Here is a 25,393-nt window from a genome sequence, read left to right as displayed (position 1 = left end):
AATTCTGTGATGTATGAGAAGTGATGATTAGAATATGAGGCAAAATCAAGAGTTCTGTTCCCGTAGGTTGGATTTTTAATATCAAGTAGTTTTGATCTTACTTTTCCTTACCAAGACCTCATTTAGGAAGTCAAGGAACATGCTTCATTTTAAGCACATAAGGCATGATAAACTTCATAATGGAAGTAGAGTAGAACTATTACTTAACACTAGAAATTAATTTAATTTACATAACTAAGGTGAAGTTTATTATTATATGTTTACTTAGTTTTGTCCAGTGCTTTGCTATCTATGTATGATAGAGCAACCAAAGCTTAAATAATGTTACTTCTGCACCGTGAAGGGTTCTCCACAAGAGGCTGCCATAACACTGCGTGATTGCAGTGATTCCCTGAAATATTCCTGGTACAGCTACACCCACAGTGACAGCCAGGCAGCTGAACGTGCTCCTGCTTGCACAAGTTTTTCCCGGTTCTCCTTCCTGATTGTCAGTGGGAGTGCTTGCCTCTGATTTGTGTTTCCTTGGATGTTGTGTAAATGTCTTGCTACTGTTTCTTATATCTGCACTGTAATTAAGTCTTGTTCGATCCAATCAGGTCGCATGAGGGGTTCCCTGGTTACTCTACAGAAATTAGTTCAGCTGTTTCCCAGTGAGACGTCATTCAAGAATGACCTTGGTGTTGGTTACCTCTTGATAGGAGATAACAGCAATGCTAAGAAAGTATATGAAGAGGTGAGTTTCCATTCTAGCCAAGGAAAATTATTGTTTACATTCCTATATTCATTTCAAAGATTGATCGATTTAAACTTTCTTAGCTGTTAAATATGTCACATGAGATTTTCAACGGTTAATACAGATACAATTCTTTTTTCTAGTGCAGTTATCTTCTAATTTTAATTTATATTTTCTGATATTTTTCATACTAAGTTTGTCCTCATTGACAGGGGAATGCATCTTATTTCTGTATGCTTCATAATAATTTAACTCTTCTACCTTGTGGTGATCAGGTTTGGAATATATTGACAGCACATCTAGATGTGTTGTATGTAACATGTAATGCATACTACAAAAAAAATAACCGATCTTCAAGACAAGGCGTAAGCCAGTTTCTCTACAGGAACAGCATCTCTAACCATGTGATCAAGTAGATCAGTACTCACAAAGCTATTTAATCTTAGGTTTTTATTCCTTTTATAAGCAGCTTAAAATCTGTTTTTCTTTCATGATGTTTATGGTGTGGACAATTCATTGGATTTATATTTCTGTCGTATACCGTGGTTATCTGGCTGGGGAAACTTTGCTGCCAGCAAAGGCCACTCTGCTCCTGTGATCTAGAAACCCTGTTAACATCTGGAAGCCATCTGACAGATGTGGGGTCTGACATCATTGGTGGAGCACAAATTGTCACACCTGCCCAGGAATGGTCTTGTTGATGTTGGCACGGTTGTGGTGCTTCAGCAGGACAGGCTTGGTGGGGTGATTGTCTGGTTGTGGAGGCTAGAGAGGGATCAGCAGGATTAGTGCCACCTCCTGAGAATAAAGGCCTGATTTTCCATTCCCCACATCTTCTGGCTGAAGAGCTTCTCATCTTTGATAGCTTCTCAAAGAGGAGGAGGATGTTCAACCACATGGCTGAAAGCAGGAGCCAAACATTAGGAATACAATTTTTTTTTTTTGGACTCCTCTGGTAGTCTCAGATGTTGCCAGAATAATGTTTGCTTTGCTACTTTAGCTACTTTTTGGGTCCTTCCATAAAACATTTCTGTCTGATAACTTTTGGCTTGCTGTCAAAATTTCTCAGAGGATTGGAAATAATGGCTATTAAAGATAAAGATATTAAATAGATTAATATATATTAAAGATATTAATGGCTATTAAAAATAATGGCTATTAAGATATTAAAGATATCTTTAATGGATATTAAAGATTAGAGTTTATTAAACAAACCTGCTACTTAAGCTGCAAGGAATTTGAGAAAACAAAAGCATACTCCTTTTGGGCAAGATTTTCCTGTGTGATTATTCAGTGTTTTATTGCAAACAACATAATTGTTAGAATTTCTCAATAATCACAGGGATTTTTATACATGGAGAAAGGTTATCAATTTGTTATATAATTACTTTGATACTGAGTTTTATATACTTCAGAAGAAATATATAGGGCTCTGATTAAGAACAGATATGCAACTGGTGTCCTTTTAACATATTGTTTTCCATTCTTCTTTATCCAGTGTAAAACCCTGTTTTGCAGTTCACTAACACTGGAATAGAATAGAGCCTAGTGATGTTCTGTCATTGTAAAAGGAGGACAAATAATTTTTTTGTAAGACTTGGATTAATTTTTTCTTTAAATCATGGTGGGTTTGTCCATATTTTAGGTACTACTCAGGGTAAATTCCAACACAATAATGTAATTTTTTGTTTTAATTCAGGATAAATTCACACTAAGGATTTCAAGAAAGAATACCCAAAGAAACAGGGAAAATCTCATGTATACCTGCTTTGGTTCTTGGTTCTACTGAAGGCTTCTTGCATGATTTTGGGCAGATTCCTTAGGGGATACATGGCCTGCTCTGGGGTGTTTTGCTCAGCTGTTGCAATGCATATTTAGAAAGTGCTTGAGCTCCTACCACAGGTGCTCAGGTTCTCTGCATGGTAGAGAAAGGGGCAGACTGAATAATGGTTCTGAGAGCCTCAAGGAGACATCTTGCTCTTCCCATGATTTTTGAAAAAACTGGGAAACTTCTGAAGTGTGACTAAGTCCTTCTCACTTGTGTAATCTTTTGATGCAAAAATGTTAAGAGAGCACAGAAAAGAACATGAACTCAGTGCTGCGAAGTAGATACCTCCAATATTTATGAATCCTGTATTCTGTTTCCCACTGTAAGGATGGTCACACATTTTGTTCAGGTGTTCTTTAATGCAGAAAGCACAGCCATCTTAGAGTTCAGTACATACCCTCAAGATAATATACTCCTTATTCAACTTAAAATGTCAGCTTTTTCTTGATTTCCCTCTAGCCTTATTCACTGTTGTCTAAGTTCTTGTGTATGTGGTACTTGTTTCTGCTGCTCAGGAAAATTCCCAAGTAGTTAAACTCTCTTCTCTGTGGAGGAACTTAAACTCCAAATTTCCTATTTCCTGGGAATCTGCTAGATTCATGGGGAAAATCTTTGCTTCCTGCTGTAACATTTCAATCTCAATGCAGTGTTACTGATCTGTATTAAGTATGCACTGAGCAGTGCCAGCAGATGAACACTTCTCAGGCACTGTTTCCTACATGGCATCACAGTACATGCCATTTCAGACCAGACTAACCTGAGCTGGCATCATCTCCAAAGAATTTAATAGAAACCCAGGGAATCCTGGTGGATGAAAACTTTCTGCTTTTGCTTTACATTTAATAGCTTGTTTACTTATTTTCCAGTCAATTCTTATTTTTCTTTCCAAATTTGTTAGATATTAGCAGCTCATTTTAAAAGTCTTTAATATATAATTCTTCTTTTAGCTACAGAAGCAATGTGTCTAAACACTGAACTTCAGACTAAGAGAGTTTTTGCTTCCAACTGTAGTGTGGTATAGTATAAATTGCCCAAAATACACTTTTCTAGTTTGTGTTTGCCAAAATTTTTGCTGAACCACAGATGGAAAATCACGTCCAGCTGGAGAAGATTTCAGTTTTGCCTCTAATATTAAATCATTTTCTTTTGAATATTGCACTTAGGGACATGGAAACATAATGTTAAGGGTAATCCTGGTAGAATTGAGAGCTATGTGTATTTTCAAAGAAAGCATAACTTTAAAAGTAGTGCTGTAAAATTAGAACTATTTTTGGTTCAAACATCCACAGATTATAAAAAGATACAGTGAAAGAGAACATTTTAAGATTGGTTACTCAGCTAATAGCACTTTTTCTGCCTCCATGCTGAGGCATGTGTGCATGCAGCATTATAGAGACATGCATAAGCCAGCTCTGATTGAGCTATCTCAGGTACCAAAACCAGAATATCCACATTAACACACTACTCTGCCCTGGCTAATTAGCCACTGATAGCCCCAGAGGTTAATTTCTATATTCATGATTAATATTTAATGGGCTTTGAGCAGTTTAGTAAAACTTATTTCTAAACATAATTAATATTGCATGCAGCAACAGCAACAGAGTAATACAATTTACATTAAATACTTCCAGTGTAATTTCTGCTGATTGTATCTCTTCTCTTCTCTTTAGGGGCTCTGAATGTAGATCATTCCTTAATGCAACTCGGCATAGTTTAAATGAACCGTAATACAGAAAATTCTATTCTGTCTTAATTAATCAGATAGCTTTATCCTATAGTTAAAGAAACTGTAACGAAATTATGTGGCTAATAAATATTTCTGTCAGTCATTTCATTTCACCCTGCAGGTACAGATTCTTGGATCAAAATAATTATACACAGAATGCTGTAGTCAAAAGGCATAAGATGCAGAAGGTGGTGGTGTATTATACTAGGGATCAAGCTCATCCTTACTGTGGTACTTTTTCCTCATCATGTCTCGTACTGTGGACTTCCAATAGATTCTCAAATTGTTTGTTCCTTCATAGTAAATCTTTTCTGTGAAAAGTAAAGTGCTGCTTTTTTTAACTCAACATTTTGTACCCTCATAGCTGTGATTTTTGGTTTTGCTTGGCTGTAGTTGGTGTGCGTAAGATTTGAGAAAAGGGAGAAATTGGTCCAGAAAACTTCTTATGATTTTGCTTGTAATTATTTTGATTGAAAAGTGATGTAAGACAGTGACTGGAAAAGGCAGAGGGAAATAACTATAATGTATGTAGCAGCTTTTTTATCCATAGCATAAATTTAGTAGCTTCAAAAATGAATTTAGGCAAGAAAAATTGCTCATCTGTCTGTTGTTTTGTATTTAGTAGCTGTCTAGACATTCAGTGGATATTAGCCTCTGTAATTCCACTGCCTGCCAGGGTCCTGTGATGATCTTCACAGATTGAGGGTCTATCCTGATAAGACTGTCCACCCTTATTTTAAGAGAGAAGAGGTGTAAAAACAGATTAACTTAACCATGTAATTGATACTGCATAGAGCTACAAATTATATTGAATATATACTTCATAGAAATGCAGAGCTGAAAAGTAGATCAAGACATTCTCTCTAATTTTTTGCCCTTGGCTGAGGCAGACCAAATGCACTAAAATTGTCTGACTTGTTGAGTCTGCATGTTTCAGAATTCAGGTTGGCAGCTTCACACCTCCTTCCCCTGAAACACCACCCTATACACTGATCCTGCAGCTGTCCCTGTGCTCACAAATCCTTCTCTTCCACATCCCCATGAAGTATCCATTTCTGGACAATTGCCCATGAGTTTCCCTTTTCTGGAAAATTAAGCCAGTTTGTAACTCAGATATGATCTGAATCTTGTTGAGGGCACAAAATCTTTTAGCTGAATTTGGCATGCTTGGTCTTGGTCAAAGACTGCAACACACTCTATTCTGTACAAGAATAATTTATCCATCACCTTCTAGTGCGAAAGCACATTGAGTCACTACTGCAGTAGACTTTTTATTACCTTCTTTCTCATGGCCAGAAAAGTGCACACTGTTCCAGAGAGTGCTTCAGTTCACCACTGTGCTGAGAGTGCCCTTGGTGTTCCAGAATTTGACATCCTCATCTCATGATGCTGGCATTACTTTGCAGCTTTTTCTCAATTGTAGTCATTATGCTTCACTTATTTTCTCTTGCAAAAACTAGTTTGCCACCATTGGAAATCTATCCAATTTAAAACTATTTCAGGTATGTTTCTGTTGCAGATTTTTTCCAAGAGTATCTGCTTTCCTTCAGATTAGTCTAATCTGGAATAAATAACATAAGTGATAATAGTGGGTTTAATTCTGTAATGTGGCATGCTATACCTCAAGAGGGAAATGTAGAAAAGGACAGACAAGTGAAAAATAAAGCAATTTCTGTTGAAATAATTTTACTTCTGGGACTTCAAACTTTGGCTTGTCTGGAGAAAGCACAAAAGTGGATGAGGAAAAGAAAGCACAGACAAGCCTGAGAATCAGTAATGGAAGAAAATACCATTGCATTAGTAAATAGTACTATATATACAGGTTTGTTAATTTGCATAGATTCATACGGGTGCATTTAATTCATTTTCTCTCAAACAGGTTCTAAGTCTGGCTCCAAATGATGGCTTTGCCAAAGTACATTATGGCTTCATCCTGAAGGCAGAAAACAAGATAGCAGAGAGCATACCTTATCTGCGGGTACGTTTTCACCCACAGTAAATGTTTTACCAGCAAAAAGTAGAATTGGAATGAATAAAATATGTCAGATTGGAAGTGCATTAATTACAAATCACTGCTTAAGCTATTTGTTGGAGTTATATTGGTGTATCACTGCTTATGAACTGGAAAATACTTGTACATTGAAAACCGTCAATTCTTAAACATCAAGGACTTGTTTTATTAATGGTTAACCTGAAGCACAGAGGTATGAGCCTCAAATTTTTTTAAGGTTGGTACTATTCTGCAAACCTAAGGTGCTTAAAGATCCAGAGAAGCCTTACGTATACTTCTGAGTGTTTGGGAAGAAATACAAAAAATAAAACTCTGGTCTAACTTTATAAAATGCTTCTGTATATGTTTACAGGGTCAGAGGCAAGTATCCAGCTCTGAATATGCCTCTGTCTTGGAGGCACTGAGGGGAGAGACTGTGGGATTTGGAAAACTGGTAACATTTCAGAATGACTTTCTGCTGACATATTGTATTCATTTATCTTAAATTCCAGGTTACCATGGTGGTTACATTTTGCACTAATTTCATAGCCTGTCTGTTGCATAGGATTGACAGACTATTTACAGTAATCAAATGAACTCTTTTAGAAATCCTATTGAAGTTTTCTTATACTTTTCATATTTATTTATTTATTTATTTTTAGGAAGGACTGGAGTCTGGTGACCCTGGCACAGATGATGGGCGTTTTTATTTTCATCTGGGTGATGCATTACAGAGAATGGGAGACAAAGAGGTACATGTTTAACATGCTCTTGCTTCAAAATCTAAATCTCTGAGTGGCTGCAGAATCCAGAAAAGCGTTTAGTGATGGGCTTAATGTTGAAAACAAGAGTACTCCAATTGCAACAACAATACAGCATGCATGTGTAGAAGTCAAGATGATCAACAGCAAAAAATCTTTGTAGGCATTACAATACAATCTCTTAGCATCTCTTACTTTTGATTTAACTTAAAATGTTTAAGCTGGCATAGGGCAGCTTGAAACAAGGGACTAAAAATTTACAAAAATTTTAAATGTTTCTAGAATCTGTTTTCTGCTTATATCACTTACAACACAGATTTTAATGAGAGTTAAAATAATCAGTTACTTGTACATTACTGTATAGAAGTTCTTGTATATCAGTGTTTTGTAAATCTTCCTTTCTTTCCGAGGAAAAAGCACCAATGATATATGATAAAAGAGAATCATGAGAGGACTGAATATGTAGGATGAGTTATGAAATTTTTTCAATAACTAAACTAGCAAATCAATCAGGAGAACAGAAATTTGTACTATGTATCTGTTGAGTGGCCAACAAAAACAAACATATGACGCTGGAAGCCACAAGAGTTTCTCTTTTGTTTATTTGAAATCAAATTATACTTAAAGCAAAATTTAAATGCATGAATTACCATTATGGTCATGGTAGGAAAGCAAAGGACGTTTTTGAAGACTTTGATTAGTCATGAACTTTAATATGGGCATGAATTTAAAAACAACAGCAAAAAAACCAAAACAACATTATAATTCCTTGTTGGGAAATATCAAAAGAATAAGCATTAAAAATCAGAGTAGAAATAGCCGTGAAAATCACAGCTTTTTAATTATTTACCTAGTAATGTGTACAATATTAATACCTAAAAATCTGTAAAAAATTATGAGCTCTTTAATGCTGTGGCCAAGTCAGTAGGTGGTTCTCCAGTATATGAACTGTAGACAGGTGGGCTGAGATGAAGCCTCTGCATGTGATCTTTCTCAAGCCTAATTCATCAGGTTAGGTTTTTTTAATAATTCATGGAACTTTTATTACAATACTTTATACGTACAGTAGATCTAGAACAGTGAAATGTAATACCTGAATTTTAAGTTAGATTGCCTTCCCTGCAATACTCTTCCAATGAGATTTTTTTAAATTATTAATTTATAAGTGAGAATTAGTTTACCTCATTTTACTTAGAAATACATGGACACACAGACACACACACAGAGTCTGCTATCACACTCTATCTAACTCTGTCTCCTTCTCTCAAATCCCTGTACATTTCCATGGGACATTCTGGGTTGAGTTGCTAAGCCTAGAACATCCCATTGCTATGTTTGACTAAAGATACCACACAGATGTAATTAATGTATATCATCTTTAACCCCAGGATAATTATGTGTTTAGAGAGTTAATGGCCAAATCTGCTGTAGAAAAAGTTTAATTAATGATAAATGAACTTCTTGGGATAGTATCAGTGGAAAGTCCATTGTTCAGCTAAATTTTTCTCACTGACCTTGCTAGACTTGCTGAATTTCAAGATTTAATCAAGGAAACAGATCAATATTTAAGTGACATGTGAAATTGCTATCACTGAAAGTTTGTTGAAGGGAGATATTAATCTATTAGAGCTAAATTAGGAGTTATGAATGTGGCCTTGGGAAGTGTTAGGGAAACAGTATTGAGTATGCCCTTTCCAGCTATAATTTGATAAAATGCCATATTGGCTTAAGAAAAGAGAAATTAAAAATGTGGAATTATATTACAGAACAAATAACTTTTCACACAGAATGTATAAACTGAGTGCATCTCAAATAATTTCTGTCCTGGAAAAGAGCTACGCTGTTGTAGCTGTCCATGTTCTACTGCCAAGACCTTCATGGGGAAAGAAATGTTTCTCACTGAGTCTGGGAATGGACAGGATGAGTGAGACAGCCTAACCCTATTCCATCCTGGTAAAGGCAACTTCCATAGCACAGTTCTTCTAATAAATAAAGATTAAATGTGTTATACATCGTGATTATAGCTGATGTGTCTTAAAGAGCAGCAACATTCATGCTCATCACTCAGGGGCTGAAACAAGTAATTCATTCCCATTATCATTTGGGCTAACTCCAGACATTGCAAATGAATGCAGGCAGTCAGCATGGACAATCTACTGATACCTCACTAGTATTACAACTTTGGGGATCAAATGTAAATCCTAATGCTTCCAGTTCAGACAGTTAACCAAGAAAACATCAAAATTTAAAGTTTTTTTTTTTTGACCCATGCACAATTTTACTGAGCTTCTCTAGGGAGAAAAAGATGACAGTTTATATATGATCTTCTGTTACTCTGTTCATCCACATTACTTTTGTGTACTTCAAATAAACACTGTAAGGCAACAATTGTATTGCAGACTTCCCTCCATACTTTGGGAGAGTTATAAAGATCAGAGAGTTATAAAGATCAGAGTACCACATTTTTTTCAAAACTTAAAGAAAATTTACAGGACTTTGGCCAGTTTCTGTTCAACTCAAGGATTGCTATCTGCTTCAGTCCCTCTGCTCTGGAATTACTGTTCTCATATATCCCTATTTAACTGTCCTGGTTTTTGTAGTTTGTGTTGTTTTGGGAGGGCTTGTTTGTTTATTTGTTTTTTTTAAATGGTGTTGTCTGAAATATTGCAGCTGTAGCAGCAATGCTGGGCAGGAAGGAGGCAGTTCTGTATATGCATATTGCATATCTTCTCTGCATATGGTTTGTCACAGTACTACAAATGCTGGATCTTTTCTTTCCAAGCATCTCATTTTCTTTCTTTGCTTTTTTTGCTGCTATTCAGGGATAAAACAAGTTGTTTAAAGGGAGAGTAAAGACAAGTAAAGGTCCAGTATTAACTTCAATAGGTTCTGTCATGTGATCAATTTTGATGTGACAAAAAATATTTGAAGAAACTCAAGAGCATTTAAGTATTAGATAATTACCACTTTAGATCTGCAAAGTCATCATTGTTTTCCTTATCACAGCATCTCCACTGGCAGCAGCAGACAGTCATCTTTAATTTGTAGGTAGAGGATTAAAACAGAGAAAATGAAATTGACCCAGATGAGAAACAATTGGATATTCCATGTCCAAGGACATGAATTACTGGCCCATATTTGATGTGAATGGTTGTGAGAAGATTATCTTGTTTTTTTAATGTTGGACTGGACTCTCCTGGCCAACTGATCTATTTTGTTATTTGGGTTTTTTTGTTTACTTGTGGTTTATTTTCTTGAAGTATTCATTAGTACATTTTATTAAAAGAATAACCCAAACATCCAAAGAGACAGTGTGCTACCTTGCCAGAAAGTGTTACTTTCTTCCTGTAGGAGCTTGGCTGATGTGAATTTGCAATGTTTTAGGCATACAAGTGGTATGAACTTGGGTACCAAAGAGGTCACTTTGCATCAGTTTGGCAGCGCTCCCTCTACAATGTCAAGGGACTGAAAGCTCAGCCTTGGTGGACAGCAAGGGAAACTGGATATACAGAACTGGTGAAGGTAAGGCTACATTGTACTTTTGTTTTTATTAAAATTACAGCTATAATTTCAGTCACTAAGCAGAGAAAATGCTAATCAATAAGGTCAGAACTACTGTCTGTGAATTCCAGCTACCACTGTCAGACTGAGCACAAGACTTAAGTAAAATACTGTAAAATAAGCTTAGACTTTTTCAAATTTGAGAATGGGGACAGGATAGCTGATATTATTAATAAATACAAAATTTGCATGCTAGACAAATGTAACATCTCAAGTGGAAAATGACAGCACAATTTGGTAATGTCTGGAACACCCATTGTGAATTTTTAATTAGTCAGGAAAGGCTGTGCTTTTGAGCCCTGGTGTAATATTTAGTGACTTTGGAAGCTTTTAATTGCATGAGAGAAGCAAGTGTAGATTTCCAGTGATGGATTTAACAAAAGATAATAATGAAGAATTTAAATTCTTTTAAAGGTTTTTTTTATTTATTTAATGCAAGGCAAGTAGTGTGTTATTGTTCATAACAATAGCTTTTCTTTCCAAAATGGTATTGTTTTTATTAATTTATTATAATTCTAATATTAATTCATAGAAAATTTAAAAATTAGGAAGAGCATTTTTTCCTGTATGTTTCAGTCATTGGTATGTGGTTTAGAGAAACCATTATGGATAAATAATTTAAACCCCAAAAAGTATATTTGTAAGGAACAAATTCCTTCAGAATAGTTGTTTCTTTACACTTCGTTACATAGCATGTGTTAAAAAAACACTCTGGAAGGGTGGTTATTTAAAAAAAAAATAGTTTAAAAAGGAAGATTGCTCTTTCTTACGGTTTTGATGACAACAAAAATAAGGCTAGAAATTTAGATTAAAGTGTGATTCTCCAATGTAATCTCAGCCACACCAAAAAGCAGTGAGCTTTATGGACTAGCACATGAAATGTGCTCATATAGAACTAAATCTTAGGTGTGTGGCAATGGATGCTTCTTGCCATAAAAGATATGGAGAAACTGGGAACTTCTTGATATGTTTCTGTCAAACAAAAAGGAAATATATATATGATTTGGTTGGTGTGTTAGAGCTACATACAGTGTTGTTTTACAGTTCCTTACGTGTAAACCTTTCAGATTCCTGTGTCACAGCAGGTAATGATCCATTCACCCTTGGCATGAGTCAGCTTTGAAGGGTGAAAGAATTTAGCTGATGTTATCAAATGGCCAGAGCTTCACCTTGGAGGGGCTTTTTTCAGATGAAACAGGCCACATATGGAGGCCTTGGTTTGGATCAGCATCTTGAGTGGCTCCTAGAAGAGCTGCTCAAAAAACCAGCAAGGATAAAAATCACCCCTGACCCCCACAGTACAATTGCCTCTCTGGAATTCAATAATATATTTTCATTCCAATCATTTGGTGGTATATATTTTAGCTGTTTTATTAGCAATATGCCAGTGAATCTAGATTAAATTGTGACTGTTAATTTACTTGCACAGGTATCATAATTTGGGAGTAGTAAGATTTACATTCTTTAAGATAATACTCACAGCTTAAAGTGTGAAGCCAAAATGTAGTTATATGCATCAGGACAAATATTTGTATTGTTGATTTTTTGTAACTCAAGAAAGTACTTGAAGTTTTGAAAGAAAGCAGGTTTGATTGTAATTACATACAATGCTTCAAGCAAGATTAGAAGTAGTATTCTTCAGGAAGTAGCAAAAAATTATTGATGACATTAGCTTTCTAATTTCTGCAGTACTCCAACTTTTGTACATGGTTTAGTTAAAAAAATTATTTCCCCTTCTCACAGAGCAAAAACCAATCAACAGTTATTTGCTACTACTTCACTTCATTACATGCTTGCCAATCACAGTGGTGGAATTCAATAGGGATGTATACACAGCACTGGAGGCCCTGACCCTCTCTCTGAATTTCACTGCTTATTACATGGGAATGAACTATTTTCAATAATTTGGTATCTTAATAATGCTAACTGAACACTTATTTGGGGCTGGGGCAGTAGGGAAGCTGAACTCTCTTTGGTTCATTCCATTAACCAACAGAGCTGTGGTCAGTGGCATCTTATAGCACAGACCTGGCTTGATTTTCTTAAAAAGGGTCATCTAGTTTCTTGAGCCTAGAGATGGAGATGTGAAATTTTGATATTGCCTTGCCTTTTCCACAGAAAACCTAAAGATAATTTTATCTTTTTTCAGTATTCTCAGTTTAATAACTTCCTTCTGAGGGGCATTCAGCTCAACTAGCTGTAATCATACAGACGTGCATGGCATGACTCCTTGTCTGGTGTTAACTGTCATACTGCTTTCCTTAAAAAAAATGGGTCCTGATGCTTAACTTCCTGATGGATAAGTGTAAAAAAAGACAACCTCATACTTTATCTATTTTAATATTACCTACTTGCCTGGATGTCTTAAGGAAGAGGGTTTTGGGTTGAGCTTTTTTTGCGGGGGGAGGAGGCAGGGAAGACTGATAATATCTCAGTAACACTTATCAGGACATGGTAGATCTTAATTGGTGGAACTGTGCTGAAGGGACTCTCTGAGACTTAATGTGTTCCCTTGGAAGAATAGGGAGAGGCACATGATTTCTTAGGGAGAAGAAAACATAAACTTTTATATTAGGAAGGGTTCAGTGAGTGATTTATGTAGAGATGTTCTGCTGATGTTCCTGATTTACAGTATTTTAGGCCTTTGCATCTGGGAATTCAAGAAACTGTCTACTTCTTTTGATCTCAGCTGAAAGGAAACCTTACTTTTGTCTTTGGAAACCTTACTTTTGTCTTTGAAAACCTGTCCTTTTCCCTCAGGACAATTAGCTTTCCTCAGCCATTGCATCTTTCTTCAGTACCTTCTGTAGAATCTCATTTATAGCATTATTCTATTCTGGTGCTCATTTAAAAAGTATTAAAAGAGATACAATGGTGTTGAATCCTAGAGACTTTTCACTGGTCTGAAATTAATATGTAGGCAATGACTTAAGTAACTTTGTCCTTTCTGCATGTTATGTCCTTTGATGCTTTGCCAATAATTTACTACAGTGAATAGCTGATTGATTAAAGTAGATCTTGTATTGTTGCTTTTCTCTGATGCCTTAGATTTTATTAATTAAAGTTTCAAGTGCAGCAAGAAAAATGCAGAAACACAATGAAAGTATTGGCAACAGCACATATCTTTATAGTTTTCCTTAGGTTAACAGCTGGGCTTTGATGGTTTAGGTAATAATTGCTAAACATTTATAGTCAAGGGAGAAATCAAATTGAAATGTGTATTTAAAGTCTGGTTAGATGCTTTAAGGCAAGACTTGTGTTGAAAAGAGCAAAAATGATACATACAAGTGATGATGTTTAAGCTCTGTGAGTGATTGAATGGGTGCAAGGAATCTATTTTAAACAATTTAAAACACTGCCCCTTGCTTGGAGGTTATCAGCATTACCCAGTGGAGATGTGGTAACTGTTGGTGAATGCTTTCCTATTCTTTTTCAATAACAAAGTGTGAATGCTTTCCTATTCTGTTTCAATAACAAAGTGAAGTACATTAAACTCTTCACCACTATATTTTATTTTCTAGTTCAGTGGATTAGAATGGATGTGTGGTCAGTAGTTATGCCTCACATGAAGGGTAGCAGCCTCTTAATCTCTTCCTGTTTCATTTATAACCACGCATTGAAAGGGCTTGACAGCACAGAGTAAAGACACTTCCAATATAATAGTCTCACATAAAAACCTGCAATATTAAAAAATCCCTGTTTAAATAAAATCTACATTATTGCCAGATGTACAGCAACTGTAAACTTCAGTTGTTATTAAGAACTGTATTTAAAAAGCCATATGGAGGTTTATGGGAATCAGCTGCTAGCAAGCAAATACATATGCTCCCAGTGCTGGTTGCCTCCTGATTTTTCACTTGTAATCAGGATACTGCACCAAATATAATATGAATGTTTTGTTCTAACCTGGAGCTTGAATCCTTACGTATCACAGAGCCATAAGTGTATTTAACCTTTTTCCTGCAGATACCAGCTCTTGGATCACGAGCTGTAAGTCCAAGTCCTGGACTTAATCATTTTGCTTTAATGTTTTTTTGTGTTCTTACTATTCAAAGTATCCCTGAGTGTCTGTAATATCAGGGAGACCAAGGCTGCATGGTGCTTGAACTCCCCATTTATTTCTCTCTAGGAGTTGTCTGTTGGTCATTATAAAGCACTGTCAGTATGTTTTACAGATAGGGGTCTATGTTTTCAGGACAGAAACCTTATTGATTTCTGAGCAATTTATGTCTAAAACCATTGAGGATTTAGTTCAAAATTGATGAGATGTATTCAAATAAATTTCTATCTAACATGTTGGGGAGGAAGCCTTTAAACACTAGGATAAACACTCACATTTATAGGTTAACCTTCAACCTGTGGCACTTGAGAGAGAGTAGAGGTGACAGAGCAGCTGTTGCCCACGATGCCTTGGACCACCAGTGCTCTTCATGCATCATCTTGTCTGCATGGATGAATGCTCCCTCTTACTTTTTTTCAGCTGAGGGAGTAGGAGGAGTTTGAGGAAGCACAGAAGAACTTGTATGTCTTTTAAAGTTTTCCAGTTTTGTAGCTCTATATCACTTTAAACTGAGGCTGGAGTGAGTGTGGGTCATTCTTTTCTTTCTCTTCTCCAGCCAGTGCAAAACCAGGTACTCAAGCTGGCATTTCCTTTTGTAGGTAGGGTGGTGCTGAATAAGTAGCAGCACTGTTCTCGTATACATTTTTGATTAGGTGGAAATTTTGATTCTTTTTTTGTACCCTACATTTTGGAAAAGTCAGTTTTCCAAAGATATTCTAAAAAAAACCAAAAAACCCCAACCCCAGAACAACTCTCTGCATTTTTACTTAATGCCAACTATTAAATGAGTGTTATAGAAACCATTAATGAGGGAGAATAGGAAAAATAAGTGTTCTTCCCCATTTTTTGATAAGTGAGAGAAAAAACAATTTGTTATGATAGAGATTACTACAATAACAGAAATGAAATCATATTTTCATACGTTTTAGCCTAGCTAGAATTGTTCTAGTGGGAGAAAGTAGCTGTATTATAGACAATATGTTCTAGCCAAAGTTTGTTTTGTTGAGCCTTTTATGATCTAGCAATATAAACCTATTTTGCCAGATCAACTTTTCCTTTACATAACAAAAAACTCAAGTGGAAAATGCAACTGTTTAATTTACATGAGGATGGCTAATAAAAATTGGAAGTCTTTAGACTAAAAGGGGGCACTTTTATCACCTAGTCTGCTCTGTGTTATAGAGACTTTTGAGTTTTACTCGTCATATAAGGACATAGTGTGGGAACATACCATAGCTTATTTCAGTGTGAAATGGAATGAAAATATCTTACAGAAATGCATTGTTCAAGAGCACAAAGGAAAAATGAAAACTATTCACCCAAAATAAGGTTTAGTGAGAAAAGTAAGCTGCTGGGAAATTGAAGTTACTTTTATCCAGATTCATTGTTATACTGTGGGTTTTCCATTTATATTGCTATAACATTAAAATGACTTATTATTGGTACAATAAAAGATTTTCTAAGCTATCTGATTTCTCCAAATGTAATGCCATAAGGCGTCAGAGAACAGAAATTTTAATTCTGCTATTTTGTGGGTTTGTATGTATGAAGTGTAAGGCAGCTCACACATTCTTAATGGTTGTGTCCATAAATGATCACCTGGCATTTCAAGCTGTATATGATTTTTGCAATAGCATCAACACATGCAAGTGAATCTCAAGCCTTTTTGAAGGTGTAAATCATAAATTTCAACTCAAGTGGTGTGTTCAAATTTGGCCTCTTTGGTCTGTAATTTTCTGCCCACACCTGGAATTCTAGGTTATGTGAGTGGTTTTCCAGTTTCAGAAATGATTCCAGGTCACATGCATTTAGGAAGAGCAATACATTTAGCTTGCAATACAAAATGATCACTTAAAGAGCCCTTAGGCTCATCAAAAAGCAAGTCAAAGTGAGGCCTTATCTGCAAAGAGGCTGGCTATTGTTGAAATCTTACAATCCCAATGTAATCGAATCTGAAGAATGGTGTGAAAGTTATTTTTCCTGTCTTAACATGTCAGAATGGAATTTAAAGCAACTTGATAATAACGACAAACACTTTGTTTTATTGCTTTTAAATAAAAAAAATAAAGTTAATAATGGCAGAAAAAATTAAAAATTGTTCTAAAGCCAAACACAGTAATTTCTCAATGCAGTAACATGGTTCTCACAACAGTCCTTAGAGAAAAACTGGAAGCTCATTCGGGATGAGGGTCTTGCTGTGATGGATAAAAAAAGGAGCCTCTTCCTGCCTGAAGATGAGAACCTACGGGAAAAAGGAGACTGGAGCCAGTTTACCTTATGGCAACAAGGTAAAACATTCTGTATTTCCTCTCTTACCTCAATTTCATGGTCTCAGATTAGCATAATGTAATAAGGAGTAGCAACACAGCTTTTTTTAGAACTATTTTTATAATCAGTATGTAGAGAGGAATGGAACTGATAAAACAGTGTTCAGGACCCCTCTGACAATGAACAGGAGTCCTTTATTCTAAACCATGTTGTCCCCAGATATTTCCAAGAGTCCCTTGACTATGGTAACTGTTCAGTGGGTGTTCTGTTCTGGCAAGGCTGCCAACTCTTTACCTGGTAATGCGTAGTACAGATCAGCCTGAGGGAAGATGGGGATCTGGGAAAAGGCACATCCTCAGTTCTGTGTTGCCAGCTAGGGGAGATCTGTCATACAGAAACAGTATGAGCAAAAGAATATAACTCTAATAAGCCTGCTACCCTGCCCCTGAGCTGTGCACTGGGAGGCCCAACTCTTGGAATGACCTTAAATTCTTATAAAACTTAAAAACATATGAAAGAGTACTGTAAAATAAAATATTGAAAGCAATTTATATCAAAATGTAATCTAGTGTTGAAATGTTGTGCTACTGGGGGCATTTTAAATATTTTTTCCCTATGCATCCACATTAGTGATTATGTTTAAAATAACACTTTTTAAATGGTAGAAAGCCTGGTGTTCACAAATAATGTAAAAGTAAAATGTGTAGACTGCTATTATATTACAACATGTATTTAGGTTGCACAGTCTGTAAAATGGGAATAGTAATATTTACCTGTCTCTCAGTGTCAGATCTTTGGCAGCTTTGTTGCACTTCTGCACAGCAGAAAATGGAAATGTTCATTCATTGCTCTTACCAATGCTCTATCCATTATTTTCACTAGGAAGAAAAAATGAGAATGCTTGTAAAAGTGTTCCGAAAACATGTGCTTTATTGGAAAGATTCCCAGAAGCTACTGGCTGCAGAAGAGGGCAGGTACCTGGCAAACTTCTTCATTTTTGCAAATTCATAATTCTGAGAGCAGGTGATTTTGAGGAATAGAGGAACATGTATAGAGGAATGCACAATCTTGGTATATTTGATGATGCCTCAAGCCCATGATAAACTTAGCAATTAAAATATGCCCTATTTTAGCTGTCAGCAAATACCAGGTGAAATATGTTAGCTGAAGCCTTTCTATGGACTCTTTAGTTGAGCCATTTTACCTTGTGTTTCCTGGGAGCCCACGGTAGGTAAGTTGCTGTTTGCCATGGGTCAACCAATACTTAATGCCTTACTAAACCTCAGCCTGAAGAGACCTGATCTGACTCACAGCCTAACTCTACTTTGAGCAGGAGGTTGGATTAGGTCCTTTCTAACCTGAGCTTTTCTTTTTGTCCCAATCTGAACCTAACTTTACATGGCTAATTTAGTAAGACAAATTCTCACTGTGATAAACTTCACCTGTCTACCCCAACCTGGCTGCATTAGACAGAGGGAGAATCACCTTGTGGAAACCAAGTAGTGCTGCCACATGGTTCTTTCCTGAAGGTATAGGAAAGAAATTTTACATCCAAAAGTGTGGGTACCAATAAAATTTGTTTCAAGTGCCTACAATGAGTATTCAGCTATCAGTTAACATCGTTTAATCATGCAGTAGACCTATATGGGTCAATACACATGCAGTGGTTCTGTAGGACATAAGTTTTCATCTTTTTCCAAGTTATTCTATTTTGTCTATGACTACATGAGAATATCCTTCACATGCCAAAATTAAAGGTGCAGAAGTTGAAAAGCATAGTGCTAATGTAGCCCTAATTCAGACCCTTTAGTGTAAGTATTCATCTTTTTACCAGTCCCTTGCTTTTGATGTGCAGAACTACACTGGGTGGCTACTGCTGTGGGAATGAACAAGGCTGTTGTTTCATTGATTGGTTGCAAAGGCTGGTTATAGTGAATATAACTGATGAGAAGTCATCACACTCAATGTGGCTACAAGAAAACTGCTCTCAGTTGCATCCAGTGCCGTAGTGGATCTGATCAATGGGTCATTGAGAGCAGATTCTCTTGGAAAGCTACTGCTTTGTTCATAATTTCTACATGTTATCACCACAATATGGTTTGTAGAAATGTTGTATACTTACAGCTGTAGCTATAGTCACATGTTTTGAATACATAAATGTAAAATAATCTGAAAAGTTGTGCTCTAGAAGTCTAAAGTATTACATCGACTATTATGAGATGCCTAGGGCAATTTTAATTTTATGCTAGCCATGACTCAGATGTTACTGTGAAAATAAACTTAAAATATCAGCTGATCCCTATTCACACATGGAAGCAGTGGTAAGCAATGGGAACAAACACAATCAGGAAATAAGGAATTCTGTGGTGGATAGACTATTTGGTTGCTTAGGTCACCTCATGTAGTGACAAAGATAAAAGAAATCCTTAGTGCTGCTGAGACACTGTATAGACAATAGGAAATTATCAATATTATAACATTCTTCTTAAAAATAGCAGTGAACTAAAAGTATCACAGCTAGTTTTAATTCTGGACCTTTCTTACATTGCAAACATAGTACAACTATGTTGTACTAGTTTAGAACAATTTATCTATCACACTTGAGCACAGCATGCAGATATAATTCACAGGCATATCCAGGCTGATCTGCATGGGCAGATAATGTACATGAGAGCAATCAATCTTCAGTGCTGGCATGTTAGCATTACAGAAATGGTTTCTCTCAGATATTAGGAAGCATGGCCAGTTGTTTGCATTGGTTAGGGCCTAACACATCATGGTGCAGCAGAGTTGGGTGGGAGGATCTGTGTTCACCACTTCTCACTGGAGCTCATCACTTGCTGTCCATGAGAAACTGCAGTAAGCTGAAACTTCAGATGGCAAGAATGGCTGAGGCAAGAGGCACACTCTGTCTTATGCTAGTTTTGTTAACATTTGGAGAGCATGCAACACCTTAATCTGTAAGATTTATCAAAACTACTCTGTCCCAGTCAAATGTGCAGATTTTTCAGTTGAAAAGGTGCTTCTCACCACTGTAATGCATTATTCACACTTCCTGTTCTCTGAGTTCTTGTAGAACGAATCAAAAAGATTGAGGTGAGAAGGGACATCTGGAGATTACTTAGACCAACCCCTTGCTCAAAATATGATAAATTAGAGCAGGTTGCTGTGTCCAGCCAGGTTTTGAATATCTCTAAGGATAGAGACTCTACAGCCTCTCTGGGCAGCCTGTTCCTGTGTACAGTAAAACTAGTGTTTCCTTATGCTTAAATGGCATTTCCTGTGTTTCAATCTGTGTCCATTGCTTCTTTGCCTCTCACTGGATGCCATTGAGAAGAGTCTGCCTCTGCCTTCTTCATTCCTCTCACCAGGTATTTATATGCATTGATAAAATCCTTCCTTGAACCTTACGTTCTCCAGGCTGAGCAGTCCCAACTCCCTCAGCTTCTCCTTGTATGTTAGATTCTCCCATCCCTTAATCCTCTTTATACCCCTTCACCTGCTCTAGTGTGTCCATGTCTCTCACAGTAGGTAGCACAGAACTGGGTCCAGCATTTAAGACATCTCACCAGCTCTGAGGGGAAGGTTAACCCTCAATGGGCTGCCAGAGCTCTCCATAATGCAGCCCTGGAAGCTGTTGGTGGCTTTGCTGAAATGCTGCTTCTTCTTTAATTTGGACATTGTGAGGACCCTTTGAGGGCCCCCTTGTGAGGACCCCACAGTCTCTTTCTAGAAAGTTACTTTCCAGACAGTTGTCAATCACTCTGTATTGCTGCATACCTCCCTAGTGCAGAATTTTATGCTCCTTTTTGTCAAATATTTTAAGATTTGTGTTTCCTCCTTTCTCCATCCTGCCAAGGTCTTTATGAAAGGCAGAAAAAAAACCAAAAAAAAACCAAAAAAACCCCCCAAAACCACCAAAAAACAGTAGTGTATTGGCCATTCCTGTTCAATTTTCTATGATCTGCAAACTTGCTGAAGGGAGGCACTCTGTCCCATCTTTGAGTCACTGTGAAGCTCATAAACAGTGCTGGACCCAGTGCAGAGCCCTCTGATGCACCTCTAATGAGTGGCCTTCAGCTGGACTCTGTCCTCTGATCATAACTTGCTGAGTCTGGCTTAAATGCCAGGTTTCAATCCTCTTCACTGGAAACTTATCTAGATTCTGTTTCCTCACTTTGTTGATTAGGATGTTTATGACAGACTGTTCAAAGACTTAACGTTGAAATAAATAATACCCACCAAGCTAGAGACCTTACCATAGAAAGCTGGTAAAGTACAGAATCCCCTTCATAAACCCATACTGACTACAACCAGGTACATTCTTTTCCTTCATATGTTTGAAAATTGTTTCCAGGATTACTTGTTCTATCACCTCTCTAAGGGTGGAGCTGAGGCTGGCTAGACAGTAATTCCTCAGACTATTCTACTCGCCCTTCTTGAAGATAAGAGCAATGTTTCCTCTCTGCTAGCTCTCAGAGATCTCTGCTGGTAGCAGTGACCTTTAAAGATTGCATGGATTATGGGTGGATTCATATCCTCCACTTCCCTCAAGCCTCATGGGTGAATCCCATCAGGACCTATGAACCAGGTTGAGTTTGTTAAATGTTCCCTTACCTGATCCTTCTCCACAGAAGATAAATCATCTGTGCTCCAGTCTATTTCACTGGTCTCAGGTGCCTGAAAGTGAGTCAGACCACCAGTAAATATTGAGGCAAAGAAGATGTGTAGTATCTCAGCCATTTCCATGTCCTTTGTCATCAGATACTGTCACATTAAGGAGCTGGGTGTGTTTTCCCTAGACTTCCTTTTATTGCTGAGATATTTGTAGGAATCTGTCCTTCAATTCTGTCTCCAGATTCAGCACCAGGGGAGCTTTGACTTTCCTAAGCTCATCCCTGCTCATGCAGAGAGTGTCTCTGCAGTCTTCCTGGGTGACCTGACCCTGCTTCCACTTCCTGTATGCTTCCTTTTTGTGTTTCAGTTTTTTTCTGGGTTGCTTTGCTTCCTGCACATAGGAATTACTGATTTTGGATAAGGTAAGCAACCAGCTGTCCTAGACCCCTCTTCTCTCATGGGATTTTTCCCAGCAGATCTCTGAGTAAGACCAGATCTGCTCTCCTGAAGCTGTGGGTGGTAATTCTGCTTTTTGTACTTTCTTCATCCTCTCATGATCTTGAACTCCACTTTCTCATGGTTGCTACAGCCAAGGCTGACAGTGACCTCCACAGACATGTCATCTGAGAGGGGCTGGCCAGTCTGATGAACACAAGTCTTGTGTCTCTTATTTTCCATCCTTTTAAGTCTTTCTGTAGGAAATAAGGTATTTTTTCTGACTGTAGACAGAAGATAATTATTTTCAGCTTGAAATGTGAATACTGGTTATTTTAAGTAAAATTAAAACTATGTACTTTTACATACACTTGTTGGTTTCACACAACACCACAAGACATATGTTTTGTAGTATTAAATGCCTTTAGGATATGAGAGAATTGCTGCTGAAACTCAAACAAAAGATGGCATTACACTTTTCACCCATCACCAAGGACAAGACTAAATGAAGTCCTGAACTCCCAGCAGCATGGTTGTGAAATGGAATGTGTTGAAAAATGTGTCTTTCTCTTCTTGCAGATCAAATATTCTATCATGCACCCAGGGACTCATGTCTGGCCCCACACAGGGCCCACCAACTGTCGGCTGAGGATGCATTTGGGATTGGTAATCCCTAAGGAAGGCTGCAGAATACGCTGTGCCCAAGAGAACAGGTATGGTTGCAATGCTGGGGGTTTTTTTATTGTTTAGGTTAATGGGGGTTGCTTGGTTGGTTGGTTGATTTTTTTGGTTTTTTGTCTCACTTTCCTCAAGAAGGGATAGGACTGCAGTTAAAAAAAGGAAAAAAAAGGGGGTGTTTTGATGACCAGGATGTGTAATATATTTCATTAAACAGGCAGTTTTCACTCTGACTCATGGTACAATCTTATAAATATCAGTTCTGAAATAGTGCCAAGAGAAGCTTTTGAGACAAACCTGCTCTTTTCTGCTATGGCATAGAAATAATAGTGGGTTTGGTCAATGGGGTCTCTGTTTACTTTTACAATGCCAGCCTAATATTGCTGCCAACAGAGTTCCTGTATTTATTTTGATTTTGGAGAGACTTAGAGTTTGTTGCTTCTTTAGCAGAAGCTAAGACTAAGATATACCTATATTTTCACTGCTGTGACAGAATACCATAGTACTTCTGGCAGAAGCCTCCCTTTCAGCTTGTATTATTTGTTGTAACTTGTTGTATCCCAGAAATCTGGAGTCTTTGAGCTTTCTGTGCTTCTAGGCACAGACTCTGGAAAACACTGTTCTGGGCCTGAAACCTTGGAGAAGGCTTGTAAATATAAATAATGAGCTAGAAGTTACAAATGTGTACTGGGTTAGATGTGTGTATTTTCACTGGGTGATGGGTTTTAAATTTGAAATTTTTATGGTATAGTGGTGGATATGGGACAAGATGGAGAATTTTAGGTGGTGTCTTTTTTCTGTTAATTTTCTTCTTCTTCCATCTTCTTTGCAGAACTCGGGTAGTAATCTTTGGTTGGTCAGTCAAATGTCACTCTAAGGGTCGTGGGAATCTATTATTGGGTCAAAAGGAAAAATATTGTAGGTGTTAAACTTTTATTGGTTTGTTTAGCTTTAAAAGGCTTTGAAGCAAGCTCAGCTGTAGCCATTTTTCCTACTTGTAGCAAGGAGCTAGAGGTGCTGTCATACTTTTGTAGTTTCTGATAAGATATAATAAACATCTAAGTCCAAACACGAGAATCTCTTCAATCGTGTTTCTATTAATCCTGGCTCTGAGGGAAAACAAATGAAACTAATAACAAACCACTAATAAGTGGTGCAAAGCCCAGCATACACCCCCACAGTAACTCAGTTAAAATATTCCAGTTGAAGTAGATATCAAGATGAAGACATCTATGAAGTTTTAGGTCCAATGAATTACACAGGTGGCAATTTTTTTTAAAAGGTGTGCTTTAAGTGAAATTTCTTGCCCATTAGGGAAAAATTGTAGTGAATTTCAAGTCAGTTTTATCTCTGCTCAGTCCAAAACAAAATTAAATGCAATAGCTTATACATTTACAAACAGGGCATATACTCCCCTTAGAAATACAGGAAAATGTGCTAAGTTTTTAGTGTTATATTATTAAACACAGAAAGAAAAATGTAGTGTTAACTACACTGCTTGTTGCTTACGGGCTTAATTTGCTGAGACTTAAATGAAATTCTCATGATGCTTAATAGCTGTACATATATTTTGAAAGATTCTTGTATTGTCTGCAGCTTCTGAGGGCAACAAGTGTTAATTTTAAATGATTTTCAATGTAATAATGTAATTGATGGTAGAAATAGAATTAATTTGATATTGAGAAATGAAATGCTACTTCTGTTTGCATGTCTGCAATACTAGCAAACAAGTTTTTTTTTTTTATAACACCTGAAAACAACCACAACTGGAAATCTTTGGAATTTTTGAGGATAGAAGTATCCAGCTGTTAATAACAAGTGTTGTTACTATACTCTCCTGCCAACATGTAGCTTATAGTCAGTCTTACAACCTACACTACCTTCATCTAGGAAGTGATGGACATTTTTTTTCCAGCATTCCAATCCAATACCCAAATCAAGTTGGGTGGAGGGAGAGGTAACTAATTGCCTTAGAGGACTGATATAGAGGGGTGGAGTCTTTTCACTTTAGGACATTAATGTGAGTTCAGATTGGTGGTGACTGCATGGTGTTACCATTAGGTGGCTGTTTAGTAGCTGGTGGTTTTGCTCTGCTGCCAAGAGAGCAGGTGTCCACAGCTCACCACCTGTCACAGGGCTGGCACCCTTCTTTGTCTTTACCTGAACAGAAAGGATAGTCCTTTGGAGAATTAACTTAACTACCCCCTTGGTAGGAGCACTCCCTCAAAGTCAAGAATAGAAAAATGCCTGTTGCTGCAGACAGAACATAGAGCATGTCAGTGTCCAGGTTCCAGAACCTGGGTGAGTTTTAAACATCAGACATATTCATTTCACATGTAAAACACTCAAGACCTGACTACAACTTCTGCTGAAATGTGTTAAGATCAGTTGCTTACAGCAAGAGCTGTGCATTCAGAAACCAGGGTGAGATTTTCCCTGGAAGCACTCAAAGTGTCTACTGCTGGCAGTGAAAGGACTTTAGATATCCTTCTCCTGTGGCAGAGGAGGTGTGTGAACTACTGTCAAAGGGAATGGTGCCAGGAGGAAGACTTACCTCCAGCAATTTCCATTCCTTTCCTCCTGGTGGTCCAGAGCAGTGGTGAACTGGTGGTTCCCAATAGGAGAGCTGGCTGGAAGAGGGAGGAGCATCCTTACTCCTGTGCCACTGCTGTGTGCGTGAGAGAGCAAACAGAAACAATGAGAATTTCGTGCTTGGTTACCTCTGTGCCACCCAAG

The 25,393-nt window shown here is 37.2% G+C and overlaps 1 protein-coding gene across 5 annotated transcripts in view; it reads left to right on the top strand.

Annotated features, from left to right (window-relative positions):
- Positions 1–25,393, top strand: part of ASPH (aspartate beta-hydroxylase) — a 109,171-nt gene that overhangs the window by 79,112 nt on the left and 4,666 nt on the right. For all 5 annotated transcript variants that reach the window (XM_088175463.1, XM_088175445.1, XM_088175450.1 and 2 more), the window contains 7 exons: positions 597–733; positions 6,167–6,265; positions 6,940–7,029; positions 10,423–10,560; positions 16,812–16,947; positions 17,810–17,901; positions 22,559–22,692. In XM_088175463.1, coding sequence (XP_088031589.1) covers positions 597–733; positions 6,167–6,265; positions 6,940–7,029; positions 10,423–10,560; positions 16,812–16,947; positions 17,810–17,901; positions 22,559–22,692 — 826 coding nt within the window. The remainder of the gene's footprint in view (positions 1–596; positions 734–6,166; positions 6,266–6,939; positions 7,030–10,422; positions 10,561–16,811; positions 16,948–17,809; positions 17,902–22,558; positions 22,693–25,393) is intronic.

Source organism: Sturnus vulgaris, chromosome 1 (genome assembly GCF_052056855.1).
Source record: "Sturnus vulgaris isolate bStuVul1 chromosome 1, bStuVul1.hap1, whole genome shotgun sequence".
In the NCBI taxonomy this organism is placed as follows: Eukaryota; Metazoa; Chordata; class Aves; order Passeriformes; family Sturnidae; genus Sturnus; species Sturnus vulgaris.
Note: the sequence above shows the minus strand (reverse complement) of the source record. Positions and strands in the feature narration are given on the sequence as shown.